The sequence below is a fragment of the Alternaria viburni genome (assembly GCF_023758015.1).
Source record: "Alternaria viburni strain BMP 2772 chromosome Unknown scaffold_4, whole genome shotgun sequence".
NCBI classification, from domain to species: Eukaryota; Fungi; Ascomycota; class Dothideomycetes; order Pleosporales; family Pleosporaceae; genus Alternaria; species Alternaria viburni.
Window position 1 is genome coordinate 1,340,132 of NW_026055773.1, and position 23,801 is coordinate 1,363,932.

General features: G+C 52.2%; 9 protein-coding genes across 9 annotated transcripts; 3 read left to right on the forward strand and 6 right to left on the reverse strand.

The window, feature by feature from the left end:
* Nucleotides 1-1,170: 1,170 nt before the first annotated feature.
* J4E79_002727 (uncharacterized protein) lies at nt 1,171-1,590 on the reverse strand (the record flags this gene model as incomplete). Its single annotated transcript, XM_049351624.1, has 2 exons — nt 1,171-1,433; nt 1,467-1,590. 2 exons carry the CDS (start codon nt 1,588-1,590, stop codon nt 1,171-1,173), a joined length of 387 nt encoding a protein of 128 aa, XP_049214262.1.
* Nucleotides 1,591-5,454: 3,864 nt separating this feature from the next.
* On the forward strand, nt 5,455-6,282 carry J4E79_002728 (uncharacterized protein; the record flags this gene model as incomplete). Its single annotated transcript, XM_049351625.1, has 2 exons — nt 5,455-5,617; nt 5,669-6,282. 2 exons carry the CDS (start codon nt 5,455-5,457, stop codon nt 6,280-6,282), a joined length of 777 nt encoding a protein of 258 aa, XP_049214263.1.
* A 341-nt stretch (nt 6,283-6,623) lies between these two features.
* On the forward strand, nt 6,624-7,139 carry J4E79_002729 (uncharacterized protein; the record flags this gene model as incomplete). The annotated part of the gene is made up of 1 exon (XM_049351626.1): nt 6,624-7,139. The coding sequence occupies one exon, from the start codon at nt 6,624-6,626 to the stop codon at nt 7,137-7,139; it is 516 nt and encodes a 171-aa protein (XP_049214264.1).
* A 356-nt stretch (nt 7,140-7,495) lies between these two features.
* On the reverse strand, nt 7,496-8,734 carry J4E79_002730 (uncharacterized protein; the record flags this gene model as incomplete). The annotated part of the gene is made up of 1 exon (XM_049351627.1): nt 7,496-8,734. The coding sequence occupies one exon, from the start codon at nt 8,732-8,734 to the stop codon at nt 7,496-7,498; it is 1,239 nt and encodes a 412-aa protein (XP_049214265.1).
* An 832-nt stretch (nt 8,735-9,566) lies between these two features.
* J4E79_002731 (uncharacterized protein) lies at nt 9,567-11,181 on the reverse strand (the record flags this gene model as incomplete). The annotated part of the gene is made up of 2 exons (XM_049351628.1): nt 9,567-10,907; nt 10,957-11,181. 2 exons carry the CDS (start codon nt 11,179-11,181, stop codon nt 9,567-9,569), a joined length of 1,566 nt encoding a protein of 521 aa, XP_049214266.1.
* A 2,938-nt stretch (nt 11,182-14,119) lies between these two features.
* Nucleotides 14,120-14,656, reverse strand: J4E79_002732 (uncharacterized protein; the record flags this gene model as incomplete). Its single annotated transcript, XM_049351629.1, has 1 exon — nt 14,120-14,656. The coding sequence occupies one exon, from the start codon at nt 14,654-14,656 to the stop codon at nt 14,120-14,122; it is 537 nt and encodes a 178-aa protein (XP_049214267.1).
* A 373-nt stretch (nt 14,657-15,029) lies between these two features.
* Nucleotides 15,030-16,564, reverse strand: RVB1 (RuvB ATP-dependent DNA helicase pontin; the record flags this gene model as incomplete). The annotated part of the gene is made up of 4 exons (XM_049351630.1): nt 15,030-15,497; nt 15,543-16,090; nt 16,142-16,361; nt 16,412-16,564. 4 exons carry the CDS (start codon nt 16,562-16,564, stop codon nt 15,030-15,032), a joined length of 1,389 nt encoding a protein of 462 aa, XP_049214268.1.
* A 1,247-nt stretch (nt 16,565-17,811) lies between these two features.
* Nucleotides 17,812-20,535, reverse strand: J4E79_002734 (uncharacterized protein; the record flags this gene model as incomplete). Its single annotated transcript, XM_049351631.1, has 3 exons — nt 17,812-17,867; nt 17,916-20,359; nt 20,432-20,535. 3 exons carry the CDS (start codon nt 20,533-20,535, stop codon nt 17,812-17,814), a joined length of 2,604 nt encoding a protein of 867 aa, XP_049214269.1.
* Nucleotides 20,536-21,781: 1,246 nt separating this feature from the next.
* J4E79_002735 (uncharacterized protein) lies at nt 21,782-23,097 on the forward strand (the record flags this gene model as incomplete). Its single annotated transcript, XM_049351632.1, has 2 exons — nt 21,782-22,507; nt 22,561-23,097. The coding sequence occupies 2 exons, from the start codon at nt 21,782-21,784 to the stop codon at nt 23,095-23,097; spliced, it is 1,263 nt and encodes a 420-aa protein (XP_049214270.1).
* Nucleotides 23,098-23,801: the final 704 nt, after the last annotated feature.

Sequence of the window (23,801 nt, forward strand, 5' to 3'; positions counted from 1 at the left end):
GAAGACAGGGCTCGCTATGCGAAGTTACTTAGGCATTCATCGCTCGTATCAACGCGAACCTCTCAGCTTGAAAAAGCCTGTTTCTCTCTACGACCGCCGCAACAGTCCTGGGAAGAGCCAGGCCACAGCAATTGCTGACCGCTTTCCTCTCGCAGGCAATAAATGTTGTGCCACGCTCCTTCCATTTCCGGCGCACATCAACTCCAAGAACATATCACTCATACAGCTACTCACATCATAACCGCATCTGATTGGATCTCCTAAGATCGGCGAGGTGAGGTTCTCATCTGCGGAGTTCGAGGTGGGAGTTCCCATTGCAAGCAGACCAATCTGATCTTGATGCGAACGCCCTGGGCGCCAACATATCATTCAGCCAGCCATCAGCCCGATGAGGCTGACCGGACTGCACTTCAGCTCTCAGCTCTAGCCGCCGTGCCATGGTCTTACGGGTTTATGCTTGTCATGATGCTCCCCACCTTGGCTGAGCCTGATATTGCAAATCGAGGCATTGCCCTGTCGACTGATGATGTTTGACCGCGCTGAGAATATCGCAGAGGCTTTTGGAGTCTTTTGGGACTGGATGCGTAGTCGATGGAGTATGCTTGATACAATTTGCTAGTAGACCACATAGACTTCGGGTTGCTTCTCCATAGGCGACCTTACTCAGCTTTCGTATAGACGAGCAGGAAGCTTTCACCTCAAGCGACATCTTATCTACACACGGGTGGGATCGCTCGCGGGAGGTGCGCAGGTTAGACCAATCACGGAGTTGCCTCTAGCCGGTCGGCAACTGTTGTCCTCGGAGCTTGCGTCGACAATTTTCAGCCTGATGACATCTGGACCATCATTTCCTATCCTGTACAGCGTAGGATTACGCCAATCGAGACCACGAAACGTGGTTAGCGATGCGTATTACTTCATCGCCCGCTTAACGGATAACCTCGTATCTCGCAGCACGCGACTTTGGCGATCAAGGTCTTGTTTCCTACAGTCCTTCTTCATTAAAGCCAGAGGCAATGCAGACAGAAGATTCGCTACTCTTGTGAGAAAGCTGCCAGGGCAGATCGAGTTTAGCCGGGAACCGAGATTATCGATGATACGCATGGGAACAACTGCTGTCTAACGAATCGATGAGAGCATCTCCCGTGCACAGCCTGCCTCGAATCTTCCTCAAATATGCGCGGCGATTAGTTCATCTAGAGCTATCGTAGCCTCGACCGTAGCATCCACGGCCTTTTGGTCCGAAAGTCTTCCAGATTCCCTGAAGTTTTGGAACCGGCCCTTCCAGAATCGCAGTCGTTTGACATCCACTGCATTGGTACCGCCTTCAGCCTCCCATAGACTGCCAGAGATGTAACTGTACTTGCTGAAAGGAGACCCTGCAGCCACCACTTGTTTGCCCGCAATCATCAACCAAGCCGCCGCTGCGTGAACTGCAGCATGTGCATCTCCATCGTAGTTTGTACCAGGACCATGCTCCAGTGAATCGAAGGTCGCAAAGGCAAAATCGACACAACTGCGCAGCGGAGATGCTTGTGGCGTATCTTTTCGTGCTATTAGAGCTGCGAATGTGTCGACGTTGGTGTACATGTCTTCGGATTTGCAAGATGGTAGCTGGTCACCATCGTGTTCATTGCCAGAGACCTGGCGGAACTGGAGGAGCCTGCTACGCAAGTCGTCCCCAATCCAAGGAGTAAAATTTGGTAGCCCAGTCCATAGTTCTCCTCCCGATTGACTGTGCAGCTTCATTCCTCTCCCCTGGTTGAACCGCGATAGAACCCTCTCCAAACACCATTGGTTTGTCCGTGTTGTTATAAACGCCGAGTAGATTCGCTAATTCGACTGTGAGATCTGACAGTATCTGGAGGTGTTTGCGAGATGAAAGCTCTCGTGCGGCTGAGAATATGAGCATAAGGATGTCGCCATAGGGGTTAGCGATGTCGTAGCAGGTATCACGGTCTGATACTAAATGCACCCAGTCACCGAGTCGCTTTGCTGCTATTCCTGCAGGATCGTTTTCGTGTAATACGTCCTGGTAGATCTGTAACAATGCCAGCTAGGAGGGTGCAGGCTCAGGATATTCCACGAACTCCGCAGAGGGGCCTGCCTGCCGCTGGCGTATTTCGTGGAAGAGCGCAATCTTGGAAGTTGCTGGAATTCTTTCTTCTTCCACGCTTCAGTCATCGTTGTCGCAAATCGTTACTCACATGGTGGCGCATGTTGAGTGAGAGCTGATTGCGAAGGTCTCGAAATTATCGTGAGTGACAGTTGCGGACGGCCTGTTCACTTGCCGTGCAACGCCACCTGGGCACCATGGCAACAACGTGATCCATGATCGTAGAGTGGCCCCACCAGTCCAAAAGACGAGACGACCAGAGACTTCTGCTGAGATTCGGAGCTCCTCACCCAGCATTTGAGCTTGGCGAGCGCCTTTAGGCCACCACAGCTTGGAGGAAAATGCGGAGGGCATACGTCACATGACTGCCAAGCACGGCCGATTCCGGGGTATAATCATGAAGTTGGCGTGGTGCACGCGTATCTCGCTTGTTATCGAAATGGAGTGCGATGTTCATCTTTCACATTAACACTTGATCTTTCGGATGAAGCAGTGAGGTCGGAGCCTGTGCGCTCACTACCTTCGATGGCGAAGTCTTCAATGCTAAGGCGTCGCTGTTAAGGCGTTGACGGTGAGGCGTCAATGTTGCGTGTTCGGCCGAGGGCCGTCAGGCCTCTCGTACAGTATTACCCCGCCGACCCTACACTCCAGGTAATTCAGATTGCAGCCTGTAAACGACACAAACATCGAATTCCTGTCCTCAAACATGGAAGAACTAAGCTTGGTTTCTGACGCTGATAACGTGCGTCGCATTAGTCTAGTACTATCAGATAACTCGACTCGCACGACACCTGGGACTAAGCTACAGCAATACCGGGCAAGCAGGAGTCAAGATGTCCAGCCTCAAAGCGCCACTGTCGGCGCTGCTGCAACGACGCTCTGTCATAAGTGCCGCAACATGCACTTCAAATCTTATGAAGACTGCTCACTCGAGTTGCAGGGAGCGGTCATCCAATCACCATACGCGTCACTATACTATCTGCATTCTCTGGGCCTTGACTCTCTTATACAGACCGCGGACTCAGGCTGCCCTTTCTGCAAGACTATTGCGCATCGTTTTTTGATGGATACGGAACTCTGGAATGATACGCGCGTTGCCGGGGAACAGATTGTCTTTAATCTTGCTCTCAACTACGACGATCAAGGGGTGGGAACTCCATGCTTCGACAATCTCACAGTGTACAGTTGCGAACGCAACTGGTTTTTTCAATGCGAGAGTCATCTACCAGGTAAGAATCTCTATCCACCCGTTCTGAAGTCTCATTGACAGACTGCTATCTGTAGTCGCATTTCAAAAGCCATTGGCGGCGTTAGCTTCACCAAACTCTGCGGCCGGCGATAGTAATGCTGAAGATCCGATGTATTCGTACTGGACAGACTCTTCGACACTATCAGAAGCAAACATGGAACTTGCGTCAACGTGGTCTCATTTATGCCTGAGCGAACACCTCGGCTGTGGTATCGACACAGAATATACCCTACCTACCCGCGTCATTCGTATCAAAGGGTCCCGAGATTTTGTCTTAGAAGACGGCCAGGAAAGAAGCCTTCCGTATCTTACACTAAGCTATAAATGGGGCGATACGAAGAGATACTGCACTTTGACTGAGAACATCGCCAATCATCAGCAGAAGATACCGCTTGAAGCCCTACCAAAGACCTTCCAGCATGCCCTGTTGGTTACAAATCGTTTGGGGTTCGAGTATCTGTGGATTGATGCACTTTGCATCATACACGACTCACCCGAGGACCTGCAAAATGAGATCAGCCAGATGGGCAGCATTTACCAAGCGTCAACAATCACACTGTTTGCGGAAGCAGGAGATGATTCTGGAGCTGGATTGTCCATTCCACGAGATCCTCGCACGTCCAAACCCTGCAAATTGGATTTTAGGGCGACCTTCAATAGCCGTGTGTTGGAAGTGTCGAGATATGCTTGTTATAACCCGTTCAACCTCTTACATACTGAATCAAAGCAGTCGCCTCTTCAGAAAAGAGGATGGGTCCTACAGGAAGAGCTCCTGTCACCACGACTTTTGAAATTTGGGTCTCGCCAACTAAAGTGGGAATGCCGACATTCTACTCTTTATGAGAGTCTACCTCATGATCATAAGCGCAACGCTACTATGCGCCCCAAAAATCATGAATTGCGTTCTTGGATGTACGACTGTAGAACTGCACAGGATTCGGACGGTCAAAGACGAAAGGATATGTTCACGTGCTGGTGCGAACTTGTTGAGAACTACTGCAAGCGCTCGCTCACGTACGCCAATGATGTTCTACCAGCCATTGCCGGCATTGCGAATGTATTTGCAAAGAATAACCAACTATCGTATATCAACGGGCTCTGGAAAGAGGACCTGCCTTTGGGACTACTTTGGGCCGTTCATAAAGGCGACAGTGCGCATACATCACATTCGTCTCATCAGCAAGCTATCGATAGACCAGACGCTCCCTCTTGGACCTGGTTATCGCAGTGGGGTAAATCCATTGAGTTCGAACAAAAGCAGTTGCGACATTGGGCTGAGTCCTACGATATAACGATCGATCAATTGGGCCACGCTGATAACGATCTCGAAGAGACGGCTTATGGTCGAGACGAATCGCCTTCAGATCAAACCATGAGTTTCCAACAAGTAGACACGAGACCGCTTCGATTTCGAGGTTATCTCATCAAAGCAGATGTAGAGCTAGGCAGTTGGTCACCTTGGTTTCCACAAGCGTGGGGACGGCGTGTGACCACGCGTCATACCCGGGAGGACATGGGACTTTTCTTCCCCGACTCAGATCCGTTCAAAGAGCCCATACTGGAGGTCACATGTTGCCTTTGTGTCGTGTGTGAGGATAAACATAGCGCTGCGTATATGTGGTTAGCCTTGGTGTCCACATCTCAGCCCGACGTCTACAAACGAGTCGGTATGGGCCGGCTCACTATTGACGACAAGACTCAGCCTTTGCCATCATATTGGGAAGCTGAGGGAAAAGTGACATTCACTTTGGTGTAAGAAGTGGTGAGCAATATATGATCACTTTTTCGAACGCGCGGGGCGCAGGTGGCGTGGCCTCGCCCTGCGCCCATCCCCGGCCTCCAACTCGCAGACCAATCCATCTCTTGACTGTGATGCACGGTGAAACAAGTAGAGGTTAGTTCTTTCGCAAACTTGAATATACTCTGCAAGGGCTCATTCCTACGTCAGCGTTCTCAGAGCCGACAGGACCTGACCCCGAGCCTTTCAGGCGTCCACGGGTTCCCGCAGTCCTGCGATCCTACATGGCCTGCGCGCGTCTCATGCTTATCCTTTGCCAACGATCGCTCGCGCAACACAAGACAAGCAAGCATGGCAACACAAGAAGAGAGCCAGTTGGAAGACTGTAAAGAATTCTTGCAGAAGTTTGAAAGATGGGCAGATCCGACCTGGGGCTTCTTCGTTTACGGCACCTATACGCGCCCACAAGGCCAGGAAGTCTCAAACGAAGATACAGATAGGGAAGACAGAGCAGGTCAGTGGAAAAGAATGCAGCCTATCGAGTGCAAATATTGATGAACAACAGATGCGACCGATGATGATGCGCACTTCCAAGCAGTGATCTGCAAGGTCTACGCCCACGCAACAGATAACCTGCGTTACAGCAACCCCGCGCCATACAACCAAAACATGATAGACCTCTTACGTCTTGAGCCTGCTGCTTATATGCCTGGCGCGTCGCTTGACGTCGTCTGCAGGCATTTCCGCCAGCATTATGCTCAAAAGGTCTTCCCGGAGACAATGGGTGAACCTGGGCCTCCTGCAATACAGGACGACATTCCCGATGAGGAGAAACTCGGTCCAAAGTGGGCCTGGTGTATAGTCATCGATGATGAGGCGCTTGAGAGTTTGAAGAACGGCCCCGAGCCCGTAGGAGATACGCCGCCGGAAGGCGTAAGTCCTCTTAAACTAGCATACAATGCTAAAGAAGCATTTGTAAAGTTGCTATCTGGAATGAAGACGACGATGGAGGGGCCTGAAGTGATTGCTGCGGCAGGTCGTCCAGGTAGTGGATGTCCTCAAACAGTGTGGAATGGATGGCTTAAGTTCTCGCCTGTGGATCTTATGGGTGTTTGGATTCAGGCGGAGAGCAACGGTATCATTGATCAGTTTTACGGGGAGGATAAGCTTTTCGACTGATAATCGTCGAGGGTGATGTGCTGCATATGCGATGACAGCTTGGGTACGTACACTTGGCACTCCAATCGATCAAATCAGATCCTCTAGGCAACCATCCTTCCTTCAAGGATAGCCGATATAACCGAACTCACCTAGATCATCCTGATAGAGTCATGTGAAAACTAACACAACACTCACAATGGCGCACCAGATATCACTGACTTCGGTAGGAGATAATCCAGTGAGCGCGTATCGGTGGCGATGCTGACTTTTCGAAGGGCCACAAACTGCATCCAGATGCAACAACACTGACATGCCCTTACACCTTCTTAGTGGCCGTTACACCAAGATCATCGACCATCATGAGCTACGGTGCACCTTCAAGCCCCTGCACACAGTTGCATACACAGCTCACGCCTGCTCAAATCCGACTCATCCAGTCCCATGAAGACTTCGGAGAAGTACGCGTCCCAGTCAGCGAATTAAATCTCTCAAACTTCCTGCGCAACCAGATCGATCTTGAGGCTTCATCGCAAGACACAGCGATGGTATCGAAGCTCGTTGCCCGATTGCGAGACGCAAAAGCTGGCGATGAAGATGACGGTGGCGATGAAGGTGGCCACAGCGTCTTGGCCCATATCCTGAGCTTCACAGTTCTCGGTGATGAAAGTGGGGAGCTGGCCCCAGAGGGCCGCATGTTACTGTGGAAATGGGCTAAACCTCACAGTCAGTACCGGAAGACAGGCTCCTGGAGCCATAGCTTGACACAGGTCCTGGTCGATGCCGAGTGGAACACTGGTAAAGATGTCACGATGTACGTGAAGGCTGTTGAAGAGGAGGAGTATGAGAGGGTGTTGAAAGGCGAGATGAAGACATAAGCGGCGTTCACTTGAGATGAGACCGGGTAGCGTAAGGTGTCTTGATGTGAGACACCTGGATGTTGAGACAGGAGGAAGGAGCGACTGTGCTTTCTAGTAACAGCTCCTTCCGGGAAGGCGCTATCCTTGATTAGTGCTAGGCTCACCACGTGTCAAGGGAACGTTCCTTCCGTCACTCATTTTCAGTTCAGAAGCGAACGGCAGAATTATGCATACAACACTAATACAAGCGTTGTCTATGAGCCTTCAATCAACAAGGACCCCATCTGTACATCCGTGACCAACTAAGCACATTCAAAAACGTGAGCAAAAGCACTCATCTCGCCGTCTTTCCAAGCCAGACCCAACTACCCACCTCACGAACCACTACTACGCTTCCGCAGCAGCGGCATCGACGGCATCTTCGTCAACCGCCTAACCTTCGCCAACGCCTTCGGACTTGGGCTCAGGCTCACCGTCGGCGTCTTATCCTTCGCCGCGTTTTTAGACTCCGCAAGGACCTCACCCGTACCAGACTTGTGTGGCACGAGGAAAGAGTCGAACGTCGTCGCTGGGTTAGCGCGGAACCGTACTTCTTGGTTTAGAGGGCTGCGTACATGGTTCGAAGAGCTAGAAGATGAAGGGCCTGATGGGCTTGCTAGAGGCGATATACGACGGGTGTTGTATGCGCTTGTGCGAGGGCTGGACGGCTGGTAGAAGTAGTCTCCGCTGCTAGCTGCACGAGCGTGTGAGTAGCGACGGTTGCGCGGCTCTTCGTACTCAAAGGGTTGTGCAGTTGGTGTTGACCGGGGCAGCGGAGGTGGCAGCATAGAAGAGCGAAGGTCGTATGTCGACTGAGAAGACTGCCAAAACTGTGTGCGACTATGTTCCTCATCCTTCGTATTGTCAGTTGTCTTCCTAATCCGAGGTATGTGCAACTTATTACGCACCTTCTCCTTCGTCTTGGCTACAGCGGGCTGGCTTTGCTGCATCGCGTGCTCAATCTCTGAGAGCGCGAACATCTTCTCTTCCAAGGGCATGGCCTGGGGTATCAGGCCCCTGCGATCTCCATGGTGAGTGAAAAGGCGCTCGTCCGACCACTCTTGGAGGTTGTGGTTCTTCTCGCCTCGTGCGAGCGCTTCCAGGTCCTCTACAGACAGCGCCTGAGCGTAGTAGCGTGGTTTCGGCGCGGGGTCCTCCCATGAGTAGACCGACATAGAGTCGCTTGAGTAACGGTGCGCGCTTGAGTCTGTGAGGCGGTATCGAGGTTGCGGGCTGGTGCTTGTAGAGCGATTAGTCGCGTTGCTAGTCACGAGAGGCGTCAAGAAGTCGGTGTCGAGTGGACCAAAGTGCTCTTGCAAGGAAGAAGTGAAAACAGGTACTGCCACTGGCTGCTCAAAGGGCTCACTCAAATTTGCAGCGACATTGTACGAGGTAGAGTCCTCTGTGCACCCTGAGATTGTGTGGGTCAAAGGCTCCCGCGGGATCGCATCAAAAGAGAAATCTGAAGCCGCATCAGAGTCATCCACTACGCGCGACCAGTTTTCATCGACAATTTCATCATCACATGCCTTCATCTTCCCTTTCGCAGACGCCGTAGGCCGTGGGTAGCCCATGAGCACGGTCGACACTCTTTTCGAGACTTGTGAGGTGAAAAGAATATATTTGTATTTCGCAAAAGCTCCTCCAAAATAGGTACGTGTGATGGGTTGGAGATGCGTGCAAGATTGACCTCGCAATAATGAAGACGCCTTTCTTGGAGCAAAAGATACCTTCTTATATGCGCGCGGGCAAAAATCAGTGTGAAAACCCATCGTCTGTACGATGCGCTTCTAGGGTAGAGGAGCCTCCGTCATTCACAATGAATGATACCTTGATGAGTGAACAGAGCAAGACGCCCAGAGAGCCTTGTGCGAGGCACCGGCCCACCATTCACTGCCATCTCCCTAGCTCCTCTAATCTCATGCTGGGCCTTCTGCCTTCGCTTTTTCTTCATGCATCTTTCTCTTCTCTTCCTCGGGTGTTCACTGCCTCCTCGCGGATGTGTAAATAGCTGCCATACAGCTCACTTCCGACACTTGCCTTCTCTTCGTGCGATGCATCAGCCGTGGGAGTATCGACATGGCTTCCGAATGACATCGTGTGTCAGATGTCTCAGTTGTGCGTCGCCGTTTGGCGTACGAATGTTTGATGTTTTGCGTCCTATTATCCATCGCATTGTTCATATGTAAGCCCAGTAGAAAAAACTGAAGAGCATGGTAGCGGCGCCCATGTATGCGGATGGAAGAGGTGTGTGCCGAGTTCCGAGAGAGGTGGGGTCGAATACGGGTCTACGGTCATCGTTAGCTCACGTTCCTGACTTGGCGTAACTTCTGAATAAGGCAAGAATATCATCGGTACGCAATCTGCCGGCATATGACAGGCCGCTTGGTTAGAGAGGGTGTGGACTTACTGCTTCAGGTGCAGACCCATGTCGTCGATGGCATCACACTTTTGCCACTCAGTCTCGGGAATAGCTTCCATGGCCACTTCATTTTTGTCGTTGAAGCTTAATCGCTGCCCTTCACTTGCGCCGAATGAGTGCCAGTCTGGGCTTTGGAGCTCTGAACCTTTGGAGACTAGATACTCTGCAGCGTGTGTGTTTGGGTCATAGCTTCGTATGAATGATGCCCAGTACGCCTGGACAAAGACACCAGCCGCTGAAGTGGCATTATTCCAGATTGGTAGGAGCTCGCCAACGTGCGATGCGGTTCCAACATTCCATCGATACTGCCAAGTCGGGTTCGTATTATTGAGGGCGTACGTATCGGTAATGTTTAGACTGGGACAGTTGTAGCGGATATAACCGTAGACATCAGCGGTCAATGATCTCCAGCGGGCGTCGCCAGTGGTTCCAATGTTGCCATCCCAAAGCTGACGAATCGTGTCCCATTTTATACCGGGGTATTGATCAACTAGGAAGTCTTGAGCTCGAGGTTGAGACATGATACTTTTTGCCACGAAGTTGATCCCGTCGTTTGTGGCGGTACCGAAAATAGTAGGCACGTTGACGAAGTGGCCAGCCTTCAATTCGTTAAAGGTGAAGTCTTTGATGAAATCGTAGTCCAATGTCGGGTTCCAGAAGTAAAGCGGTGGGTTCTTGCCGCCTGGGAAAGGCTTCAGGAGAGTACGCACAGCATCCTGGAAGATGACTGCATCCAAGCTGGCCATGCAATTGAGATCCGCGCATCCGGTTTGGTGTAGTAGCTCATCATACTGCCATTGGCTGTTCTCGACATCTCGCATTGACGGAAAGGCTGGAGATTCGGCAGCAGCGGCGTGGAAGAGGCCATCGTCTCGACCACCGTATGCGGTAAGTTGGAAGACCACTGAACCCCCACCAGCACTTGCGCCTCCAATGGTAACGTGCCCCGGATCGCCTCCGAACTGCTGAATGTGCTTCTGAACCCATTCGAGTGCCTTCCTCTGATCTTTCAGCCCGTTGTTCAGGCTCAGGCTCTGGTTTGCAACGATCTCCTTGCTAGCGAGAAATCCATAAGGCCCTACTCGATAGTTGAAGTTGACCACAACCATGCCGTCGTCGCCGGCATCGATCAAGTCTGCACCGTTGTAATTTGCATTGCCGTTCATGTTGAAGCCGCCGCCTTGAATGAAGACGTAAACCGGCAACATGCTTTTGTTGGTAGCTCTTTCTGGTGCAAAGACGTTGACGAACAGGCAGTCTTCCGAGTGTTTCCCTCCAAACTCGGCTGTCAGGCTGCTCTTGGTGCCGATACATAGGGGTCCAAACTAAACTGCTGTTAGCGTGGTGTCCACAAACCGTGAAAACGCTGTGTACCTTTGTAGCGTCAACAACATTGCGCTCATCTTCGGGATCTTGAGGTGCAGCGAATCGAAGTCCATCTGAACGGATTGGCCTGCGCGCATACCGCATACCAGCCCATCGTATGACACCATTGCCGATATCTTTCCCACGGTATTGCGCGTATCCAAGGTCGATGGTCTCCTTCAATGCGAGGGCCTGCTGAAAGAAAAGCGCTGCACAAAGCAGCAAACGAAACATTGTCGACAGCTGTGTGAGAAAGCGAGGAAAGAAAGGCAGCCGCAAAGTATCTTGACAATCTGTATCGTGTTCGGCCGCGCTGCCCCCTGGTTGTCGCCGAAGGGTCGTTCCGATACGAGCTATGCTATAGTGCGGCAGGGCTATGGTAGATCGTTGTTCTAGGGGAACGAGATAGAAAAACAAAGGAAACTTGACAATCGCATCATAGTTTCATAGCGGGAACTGACGTGCGAAGGTACACTATTTCCGAGGCGTTAGCATTCACGGGTGGCGTCTGTTGGCACTGTGTGAGTACATACCGTGGGAACAATCAGTGACATTAGCATCGTGCTGCTAGCAAACGTAAGCTCGAGGGCTGAGTCGGTGGTAGGACAACTCAGGTCCACGTCACAGAAGGGCGGACTCCGCGGGTATAAAAGAGCCCGGGCGACTTTGTTGTTGGTCTTACCTAGGTACCTATCGCTGCATTGCTCAACACGTACCGCCGCCAGCCACAGCATCAAGCCAGGGTAATTCGAAATCCAGACCATTCGCATGCATGAGGATGCGACAGACACTGTGACTGGGTAGCCCTAGTCCTATGGAAGTGGATAGTGCTGACCAGGGTGATTTACCGACAGGTCGTAGCGCGCGCTGACGGTGTAATTACACCGAGACCATTGCTGCACGACTCCAGGGCTGTGTTTCGTTGGACACTGAGGCCCGCGGAACTCAATCCGGATTGAGGACAGCGATAGGGGCAGTTGGGGGGATGCAGCATGATGGTTAGCGTTGGACGGGACGGCAGATGAGGATTGACGACAACAATGAGATCAGATCTACGATAGAAGAGCGGCTGGCGGGCGGCCAGCGTTGATGATCAGAAAGCCATGTGGGACCTGCAGCTAAATCCATGATGCGAAAGCTTGATCACTCCAAGGATGATAAGCGACATCCTTGCCGGCTTTCCCCCCAAAGGGCAGGATCGGCCCTGCCACGCCCGTCCAGCACGGCTGAAACCTGGGCACAGGAATGAAACCACCATGGCCTTGCACAACACACCCGCCCTCACGCAATTTGGTGGAAACATTCATGTTCTGCGATCCAAGGTTTTCGCTCATAGCTTGGCCTCATCATAGCAAGCAATGATGCTGCGCAAGCTCATGTGGGAATACTTGGCTTCATCGCGATGCCCGAATGGCGTTCAAAAGCCACGTCGAGACGTGCTTGGCTGATCCTATTGCAACTTTTGTGAATGCCTAGGTACGCCCCGCTGCATCGTCAGCTGTCATCTCAAGTGTACTCTGTGTTGTTCAAGCACTCGCCCGGCTGGAAACCTGCTCGTCCCAAACACATGGTGCTCCTCAGGGACCAAGTGCGTCATTAGGGTTCATTCCAACGGTCGTGCATCAATAAATTCCTTCCACGGTTCAGCCACAGAGAACCAAGCAGCAACTCTTCAATTTCGGAAACCGAAAGTCTACCAAGCACGGATGAACCCCGCATCGAAGCACCACCAGGTGTCTGTTAGGGTTTCAAGTAGTAATGTTTAATGTGTATTTTATAAAAGAGCGAAGACAGCTAAACTATAAGTGCGAGTCTTATAATACTATAGTTACTTATTTCTAGAAGTAGAAATTTTGCGCGCGCTGCGCTTAACTTCTTTTTATTACTATAAAATCTTTATTATTATTATTATATTTACTATAAATTAAATACTTCTTACCTCTTTAGCTTATTCTAGCTATAATAAGTTTAGTAATATAGTTATAGTTAAGAATAATCTTAGCCTACGTTACTAATCTATATTAAGTATAATCTTTTAGTTAAGAGCGTAGTATAGCTAATACTAATTAAGTATTAAAGTAATTACTATTAAGCTAGTGCCTACATACGCTATAAGAGATACTATCTTATATTTCTTAAGTAATATTACTTTATTTATAGAGAAAGAAATAATAGTACTTAAAACGCTCTTCTAATATACTATTAAAGCTCTTAATACTAAAGCTATAACTATTATTATTAGTTAATAACTATAGTTACTAAATATTAATAATAATCTAAGCTACTAAGATTACTAACTACTTAACTTATAAGCTAAAGAAGTAGTAAAATAAATAGAAGAATTTATAGTTAAAATATATAGAGGAGAATTTAGTAGATTATGCTGTAGAGACTAGATAAATTAATTAGTGTATTCTAATGCCTAATACCTCTAAAATAATACTAGACACCGGGATCGAAGCACTAGAGCGTTGTTAGATTCGGTGATCCGGGTGAGTGTACTGCCGCGGAACTCCAAGCTATCCGAACGCCATGCAAGCCACTGAACCAGAGTTCTAGAAATTCCACCACTCTTAAACTTCACCATGTATATTTCAACATTCTACAGTACACAAAGGACGTTTTGCACATGTTCCGCAGTTAGACACCGAGGTCAGAGCTTACTTCAGGATGTCGGACGAGGCAGCTGTAATCTATGCTGTTCTCTCGATAACGCTTTTTTTGTGTACAAAGCGTAGACTATATGCAGTATAGTTAATTCTGGATACTTTTGAAAAGGTGTCGCGGTCGTGATGACATTGCTACTGTTCAATGCACGTATCCTACGACAACACGTAATCGAACCCTCACGCGCTTCTTCAGGTCCCTCAAGATACCCAAGTGCCTCTTTCAAAAGGATGATAGAACCATTGGCACCCTTCTAGTCATTCATGGCAGATACCCTTTCTTTGACTACCACCCTTTCTGATCCTTCTGGGAGGCGCAGGTATGGTTTCTCACCTGTGTGCATTTCGAAAGCCCTTAGATCTGGAAGGCAACTTAAACGCATCGTACACTTGGTCTTTGAATGTCTTTCATCTCCCTACAGCGATATGAACACAACCAAACGTCGCCTTCAACTTCCCTAGTATATACATATCCACAACATCTGTACCGCTTCTCTCACGCCCCCTCAAAAATCAGTAACCCTCCCATTATAACTCCAATCCCCCGTCTTCCCGGTACTCCCCCACCTAAGCGGCTCATTCTTCGGTCCGCCCACCTCCCCCGTCTTAGGATTGACATCGCCCTCAAACTCCGGCGGCGCCCCTCTCCTCATATTAGGATGGAACTCCTCTCCCTTCTTAATCTGCTTGCCATTCTCAAATCTAATCTCCGGCCCTTCGCTACTAGCACTATCAGGCGACTGGTTTATCTGGGGTCGAGACGCCGAGGCTGGAGACGCGGGTGTAGGGGACGAGTCGGGTGATTGGTTGACGCGCATGCGGATGTTGGGGGTCGAGGTGGGTGTTTCGATGTCCTTTGGGGTGCTGAAGGCGCCGGTGCTTTGCTTTTGGAGCTTTTCGAAGATTTCTTGGTCTTCTTTGGGGAGGCGTGGTGGTGCTGGGCCCGAGCCGAAGGGTGCTTGCGCGTGTCGGGTGGAGATGCTGAAGGTGCGGCGGGAGAGCTGGCGCGGGAGGCGCGTGATGGTGCGCATTGTGGCGGTCATGATGGAGAGTTGCACAGGTATGAGGTCTGTTGTAAGCTGCGTGGCTTGCACGAGGTATGTTGCGTGTGAAGTGAAAGTTCTTTGTGAGTCGAAGGCGAAGACGACTTTCTTGACCGTCGATCTGGGCCGCGGTTCGTACGGAGCCAATCGGAGCCTTGCAGTGGCAACGGAGGTCGCATTTTCGTAGATCGTGGACAGGCATCACAGCATTCTACATATCTGAATGTACAGTTCCGAATTATTATCGTGATATGGAATGACCCCAGTACATGTTGCGTGTAACTTTTCAGAAAGCTATGGTCCCTTCTGGGTGAAAACGCCCACCATTCCTGCATCCAAACGCCAGGCTATCGTACAAACTGCAGCACAACCTCTACGAAATGTATCCATTCGTCTCGCCCAGTGCTCGCGCACTCCTTCCTGCGTCCAAGAACAGGCTTTGACATTCCTCCACATCGTCCACCTCGATTTGCTTGTTCTCCCGTCCATTGACCTCTGCGAGTACACTTGCGGGTGCGAGAAGTTGCAGCGCATATCGCAGACTGATCTTCTCACCAAGAGCGCTGACCTTCTCCTTCGCAGGCGCAGAGATGTTGAGCCTCTCGGTTGTGACGCGCGTGGAAATAATCGACTTGATCTCTGCGGGTCCGTATGGGTGTGTAGGGATGATGAGCAGGCGCGCGAGGAGATCGGTCGGGATACCGTGCGCTGAAGGAGGAAGGTTCTCTCCGCCACGGATATGTGTGTTGCCGCGGTTCGATGCGAGGATGACAAGAGGTGACAGAGGGGATTCCAAAGCGCGGTTCAGGAATGTGAATGCCTCGAGATCGAGCATGTGAACCTGCGCGTGTTAGTCGGGCCCATAAATCAAGGAGTGATGTCTTACCTCGTCGATGAAGAGCACACCGGGTACTAGGTCTGCGATGCCCTGGTCGATATACCTATTGACGACCTTGTTGATCTCCAACCGTAACTTCTCGGTAATCTCAGTCTTCTTAGGCTTCATCAACTGTCCCATCATGCTCATGATGTCCTGTCCACCTTGCGGCCGCGCGTTGGCGACATCTAGGTCGTGCAGGGTAACATCCTGAACAATCTCCTTCTTCTTGTGCACATCGCCCTTGGGTATCGGGACGTATTCCTCAGCCTCAAGGTCGAACTCAGTCGCGTAAGCGTCCGATCGTCCGACGCGCTTTACGGCTCCCGTGTTGGCTTCGATGTAGATGACATCGCCCAGACGGACGCGCTCCTTTTGTATGGCCTCGTATATGGATGGGTCGAGTCGCAGCTTCTTTGTGCCCTTGGCAGACTTGAGGTTGATGAGGAGGTGCGAAATGGTGCGGCCATAGCCTCCGAGCGGGTTTTCGGCTTCTTCAGGCGTAAGCTCTGTCACTTCACCTTCGTAGACCTCCTTGGTTTCCTTCACGCGAAGACCTGTTCAATGTATCAGTACAGTCCGTGTCCATGGATCAAGTGAATGCGCACCTATCGCTCTCCTGAAGTTCTCCATGAGCGCTTCGGTCTTCTTGACCTCCGCAGAGTAGATCTCGCTGCCAACAATCGGACAGAATGGGACCTTGGTACCCAGCTCCTGGCTCACAGCCAACGCCAATGCGGTTTTGCCGGTTCCGGGGCCACCTGCGAGCAGCACGGCTCTGCCTGACATCTTCTTCGCTTTGACGAGGTCGACGACTAGACCACATGCCTGCGCTTGTTAGTACCCAGGCTGAACGAGAGTGCGCAGGGTTCGTGTACCTCTCGTGCTGCAGCTTGGCCGACGAAGCCGCCAGCTGAGGGAGTAGCGCGTCCATCGCTTGATAGACCTAGTCCTTTGATATGGGAATGCGCCGCGGTTCTGGATGAGCGATCGTGCGTGCTCTTGACTTCGCTGACTGGCACAGTCGTCATTTTCGTGTCGCAAGCGCTCAATTCTACGGAACGGCAAAGATTCGCAATCAGAGTGTCGACGGCAGTCGCGTGGGAAGGGTGGTGATGGTATGTACAGCTGGGCGCGCGTTGTTTGGGGTGTCTTGAGCTCGAAGTTTTGGGAGGGATGGCAGTTCGCGAAAGGCACAGCTTAGCGCGTCGACCGCAGCACCGGCGCTCTATGTCAGTCACCCGCTGGAATCCCCACCCTCCGCCTCCACTCACAGCAGCAGGGCATTCACACTCCCGGGCCTGTCTCAGGGTCGCCCGCCGTACTGCCTACATTCTTGCTATCGCTCCAGCCTCTGCACTGCACACTACCGTTCACTAGCATTTTCGCCCATCGCGCCTTCCTCTATGGCGTCGCTGTCTATTCCCGTCACACGACGTCGCAGTCAGGGTCACTGCCTGAGCGAGGCGCCCAACACAGCGTACAGTATCTGATCTCCCTCTTACAGCGTCCGAGCCTGACAGTGCTACAGTCTATCGTCCTCAGAAGCATACCCAGCCATGTGCGCGCCCTGAGTACCGCCATCACCATGGTCACCCCTCGGAACTTCCTCCCCCGAACATCCAGTGGCCGCTCCTTCACCCTGACGGAACACGGGCTACCTTGGAAACACACATGGATATGCGAAAGAACCATACACGCGAAGCGACATACGATAGCGGTTATCCCTTTCGGCCAGCTCCACAACTGCGCCGCATCCACTGGCATCCACTCTCGAGGCCTGCCGAGCCAAGACCACAAGCACCGTGGAACATCACACGCCGAGGCACAACGCACATTTGGCAATATTATCTGGATTTTGTTCTGGGCTGCCTACCCGAGCAGCATACTCATACAGCAAAAGGATACTCGCATGTCCTCCATTTTCAGTCGAACCTCCACGCCAAGTGCCACTTGGGGCTTACAGCCCATGCCTTTGACCAAAGGGACCTAAAAAGACAAACCTCGTCACTCGTAATCCGTTGTCGGCATTGGTACCATGATCATGGCACCTCTAGGGTGTGGTCGGTGTGCAAGAGAATACTATACAATCGATGTGGGTTGTTGTGTATGGGTTTGGTGGTGAGTTGACGCCCTCCGACTTGAGCAAGCACTGACATTGCCTCAGTTCTCCCTGCCATCAGACGCCCACGTTCCACCATGTCAAGAAGAAGAAGAGATTGGACCAATCATCGAATCAGGGCGTCACACGAGAACAGCAGGACTTATTGACGGAAGATCACTCCTCCTCGCTCTCGGAGCCGCTATCGTCATCATCGCTGGATGCATCATGCACTGCAGAGGTTAGTGGGTGATTGAAACGTGCACGTACTGACGACTCACCAGGTGGAGACTGGCTGGATCCCGACGCACCGCCTTGGAACGACTGCAGCTTCTCTTGGATCTTGCGCATGTTGTCTTCTTGCTCGCTCTTGCCCATGGGCTTGTTCTTCTTCGGTCGGGCCGCCGCCTGCTTCGAGACCTGCCTCGGCGGTTCAAAGTCATCATCGACCACGGCACCTCCCTTAGAGCTACGCAGAGACTTGATAAACCTCAACAACTCGCGGAGAGTATCATCGTTGATCTCGTCCATATCGAGCTCCATCTCGTCATCGTTCACGGTAGCAAGGTGCGGGCAGCCGTTCCTGATTATCTGGACCGCCTTACGCATATCGAGATCGCCGAGCGTACTGATACCCTCTGAAATCTCCTGCTTCTGGGCGAAACTCAGAGGCGCAGGAGCCTTTGCTTTCTTGACCGGAGCAGTCTTGATGGGCTTGGCAGGAGGCGGTACCGCAAGGGGAAGACTCTTCCTCTTTGCTGGTGGCGCCACAGCCTTCTTCTTCTTGCCAGGCAACTTGGGGGAAGTACGCTTGCCACCCGTCTGTTGTTGCAGAAGTTGTTGCGCTGTGGCGTTTAGTTGAGCAATCTGCTGTTGGATTGCAAGGAACTGCGCCTGAGCAGGGTCTATCTCTTCCTCCTCTTCGTCTTCCTCATCTTCCTCGTCGGAATAGAGGTCGCTTGGCGAGTGTTCAGGAGCAGGCGCATGCTGAGCAAGCCAGTCCGCCTTCTCCTTCCACAAGCTCTCGAAGAGATCTTCCATCTTGTGTCCCATCTGGTTGACAGCATCACCTTCAGGATTAAACTTGTAGCAGTTGTGGAAAACCAATTGCGCGTCCGCGTAGAAGTCCTTGGCACTCTGGTAGACACCGTTCTTCAGGTTCTTCTCGATCGTTCCAAAGTCCATCGGCTTCTTGATGATCTTGAGATAGGACGGGATGTTGAGTGCCACGGGATCTACGGGAGCGATGAATGGGTAAGTGACCGCACTGTACTTTGGCTTCATGAGCTCGGTAAGGACAGACTCGCAGAACTTGAGTTCTTGTTGGAACTTCTTCCGCCTCGGCTTTGCGTTGGTGTACGGCAAATCCTTCGACGGCCTGTGAATCTCTCGCTTTGGCCTACCGTCAGTGGTGGACGAATCACGTCGAATCAGTGGAGTACCGTCCTGCTGAAGAGGCCAGGCAGCCTGAGGCGAAGTCGCAGCCGGAGTAGCGACAGCAGGAGACTTGACGTTGGGCGGCGCAACGCGAGACTCACGTCGAGCCTTTTGCGAAGTGCTCACTGATGGCTTCTTGGCCTTTGCTGGCTTTGGAGGCTCTTCCGCAGCAGCGCCTCGGGGCATCTTACCCATGCCTTTCAAGAAGTAGGCGCGAAGGTTGTAACCTGCTTGCGTTACAGGATGCTCCTTGTTGTTGAAAAGCTCGCTGTTCGTGATCATCTGATCGAGATCTGCCATGAAATCCCTTACGTAAGTGTACTTTTTGTCCTTCAGCTTGTGCTCCATAGTCGTCAAGTCCATTGGGTTCTTGACAATGTCGGGATAAGTCGGGATATTGAGGGCTACAGGGTCAACAGGATCCTTGAACGCTAATGAAACCTTGATCTTCTTTGTGTTCCTTATCCGCTCAAGAAGAAACCTGTTCTGTGCATCCGTCATCGGAGTGGTGGGCCACTCTTCCCAATCAACAGCCTTGTGGACGCCAGATGCTTCTTGCGCAGAGTCGGATGTCGGGCCCGGGGTACCTCCATTTACGCTGGCCTGTTCTGCCTGATTCGGCAACTCCGGCAGCTTGAAGTCGGCTTGGGCCTCCTCTTCAGTCTTGGTGCGCTTCGCGTCGGGAATGTCGTCATCGTCATCCTCGCGGGGGCGCACCTTGCCAGAGGACGGGGCATCCTCCATTTCCCGGTCTACGATCGCCGGTGATTGAGCGGCAACGGATTGGGGTGCAGTGGCCGCATCGCCATCGGTCTTGATCGTGAGGTCGTGCATTGGCTTGGTAGGCGCTCCGGAGGACTCTGAGGGTTTCGACTCTTCAGGCGCATCAGCGGTGGTGTCCATACTATCTTCGGTCGGGCCTTCGTCTTTGTCGGCTAACTGGGTTTCGGGCACTTCCTGAGTGCTAGCGCCTGTTGCCTGGGTGGCTGAAGAGAGCTCCTCTGCAGTCGCTGGCTCATCGCGTACGTCTGAAGTCGGCGCCTCGACAGCGTTCGCTACCGTGGCACCAACATCCGAGTCGCCGAACAGCGAATTATTGTCCTGGTTCTCAGGTAGATATTGTGCGACACCATCGATTCCGGCGGAAACGTTGGTAGTGGGCTCAACTGCAGGCGCTGACTCGTCCATGTCTACGTGATTTCCGTTGGTAGTGGGTTTTGATTGCGCGGTTGTATCGTCGATGGTGGTGGTCTTGGAGTCGGGTTCGTCGAAGAGTACATCGTGAACACTACTAGGTATTAGTAGGTTGCGCGAGGTGAGAGAGGAGGGGCGAATGAAGGTGAAGGGAAGAGCGACTTACCCGTTTGCCTCGGTATCCACTGCCATTGCGTCTGCCGGCGCAAAAGCGCTCGCCTTAAGGTCCAGGGAGGATTTGTCGACAGTAGGTGATGTCATTACTGCCATGGGGCCATGAAAGTCAAAGACGGGTTTGCGCGCGGCTGACAGAGTATATGGTGTGTTTGATGTTGTTGCTAATCTTGGATCGTTAGCGACTTCCGCTTTAGGCACACGCGACTGCGCAAGTATACGCGTGTTAATGACGGACACGGCAGTGAGGGAGGGATGGGCGCGTTTGCGGTAAAGGTGGGGTCGCAAAGTGAGGCTAGCGTCGGTGCAGTGACGCGAGGGATGAGGAGGGGCAGCTGCGGACTATATGTTGCAGAGGCTGAAACGCACGTGACTACGTACCAGACGGTGGCGGCGGCGAGGTAGCAGGGCGGCGACGGCAGTCGGTGATGAGTCAGACTTTATAGCGCCGACGCGTTTGTTGTGGTGGGCCAAGCGCGTAGAGGAAGAGGCAATAACGGCGTGGTGCAGCTGTGCGCCCTCTCAAGATGTGCGACAACAACACAAACGTTGGTGATGTGGTGCACGGATGGTGACGGCGGCTTGGGAGCGCAGACGGCGGGCGGTGAGGGCTAGTGTGCAGCGGATGCGGATGCAGACAGACGGGGATGGATGCGCGTATTAATTATGTCGGGTGAAGTGGGTGCAGCCGCCTAGACTTGGGACGCGATATACTGGGATACCAAGGCAGCTTACATTCAGAGAAAAAAAATGCTAAACGCGATATACTGGGCCTTGGGCGGGTGATGAGGTGTGGCGGGGGAGTGCGAGTAAGGTTGGGTGATCGGGAGCAGGCGCGTATTGATTGGAGGCAGATCAGGAAAATGGACTCAAGAACGTCGAAGACAGACGCGAGAGGAGAGGCATTGGGGTTAAGTAGCCCGGCCCTTCCATCTCCGAGCCAAGCCTCAGAGCAGCCCCTGAAGTGCACTAGCCTCGAAGGGAACGTGTCCTTGCCGACTTCTTGACTATGCGCGTCCGCAACGCCGCGTCTGGACATTGTTTACCTGTTCTGTTGCATTCTTGAGATGCACTTGGACTATCACGCTTCCTTGCCGATGAATCTGCTGTTGCAACGGGCGCCGTGAACGCGTCGCCGCGAGCTTGACAGCTCTACGCCATGATCCCTGTCCGCAAGGCCCGTGCGTGCAGAGGTGGGTAATTCGCTCTTCCCAAATTTTTTGCGACCACTCGCATCTTGCGCATTGCTTCAGGCTGCAACATTACAGCCTTGTACAAACTTCCGGTGAAGCCTTCGACACGCGCCGCCTGCGATATATCGACACAACCGGTGTTCACGAAAATGCCCGCCGCCGTAGCAACCCCGAAGAATCGCGACCGCCGGCCTGCGAAAAAACCCAAGTTGGCGCAATCGCCTGCGACAGTCCGCCAAAATGGTCTCAAAGCTTTAGTAAATGGAAATGCAGCCAAGCCCACAGCGAAGATAAACGGTGTCAAGAATGCGCAGGCAGACCGAGTCGACGACGCCACTGCTGTTGTGGAAGGACCTGCCGATGCGCACATGGTGGACGCGGACGTCATAGAGATCAGCAGCGCCGAGGAAGAGAGCGATGACGACTCGGACAGCGCGCAAGAAGATCCCACACAGACCAATGCTGAGAACGACGCTGCTGCGGATGACGAGAATGGCGCGGAACCGGAGGAGCTCACATTCGGGGACCGATTACGCGCAGAAGGCCCTGAGCCTGTCCAAGAGTCGCGAATTATAAGCGTCGAAGACGCCTTCGACCCCAACCCGGAGCGCGCAGTAACTGCGACAAAGAACCGCACACTTGCACCACCGAATGCAAACTCTCTCGGCACCGTTCTCACTCAAGCCCTGCGCACCAACGACAAGGAGCTCCTCGATTCATGTCTTCAGGTGGTCGATGTAGAGTCGGTCTACGCTACCGTCGAACGGTTGCCATCGCCGTTGGTTGGAACACTACTGCAGAGATTGGCTGAGAGGCTACACCGAAGTCCCGGTCGAGCAGGCATGTTGATGGCCTGGGTACAATGGAGTCTTGCCGTAAGCAGCCCGCCTCCGAATGGAAAAAGCATCGACTAACACTTACCTGATAGGCCCACGGAGGATACCTCGCTTCCCAGCCCCAAATCGTCAAGCAACTCACCGCACTGAACAAAGTTTTGAAGGAACGCTCGAGCGGGCTGATGCCGCTCATGTCATTGAAGGGTCGTCTGGATATGCTACAAGCTCAGCTTGACCTCAGGAAACGGAACCAAGCCGCCAACGACGATGCGGACGAAGCACTGGTATACGTCGAGGGACAGGACGATTACGTCTCTGATGACGAGTCGATTGAGGGAGCCACTGCAACCCCGAAGCGATCGCGCCCCGAGATGGAGGAGGACGATGAAAGCTCGTCGGACGATATGGGCCTGAACATGGAGATGGATGACGTCTCCGACGAGGGTAGTGAAGGTTCTGACGAGGACCTCATCGACGATGAGGCAGAAGAGACGGATGATGACGAGGGCGGAGACATGTCAGAGCCTATGAGCGATGACTTGGACGACGGTGAATCGGAGAGCGGAGACGAATCGAAACCGGAGCGACGATCAACAGCTGCTCGGGCTGGACTCAAAAGCCGGCGCTGAGTGTTGAAGAGGAAGTTCGTAATTCTTGTACAGTCTACGACGGCCCGCGAACCACACTACTTGGCGCGTCCGATCATCCAAAATTGGGATTCACGCATAGGCGTTCATCTCTGGTGGCGTTAATACCTTACTTACGGCAATCTACACGAGGTTTAGATTTCTTCTACGTACCGCATCCCGGGAGTATCCCACACATGACCAATGGAAGATTATTACAGCTAATCAGGCTGTTTGTCGGTCTGAGACATGTCTTTCCCCTGTGGTCAGTTGGGAATATCCATAGTCTAATCTCATCTAGTCTGCACAATGTATTGCCATCTCAACACACAACGTTTTCATCGCCGATTGCATGACAGCACTCTTGTTTTTTCACAGTCCAAATGCCGATCCGATATACCAAGAACACGCGTACACACGCCAAAGTCTTCAGATCCAACGACCAATCGTCTGAGCCAGGACGACATCAACACCTCACACGCAGGCCAACCGAGGAACCCTATACTCATTTCCATTCTACCCATCCACAGTCCAAACTCCGGTCGGACAAAGTTCATGCTACTATATTAGATCGTAACGGCAATTCTATAAATCGCGACAGCCCTTTTCCAATCCTACGCCGCACAGTTTCAGGGCGTCTCTTCCAGTTTGGTACTTCGACAGTCCACGGACGTGTTAGTAACACATATTAGAGCTCTCCCCAGTAT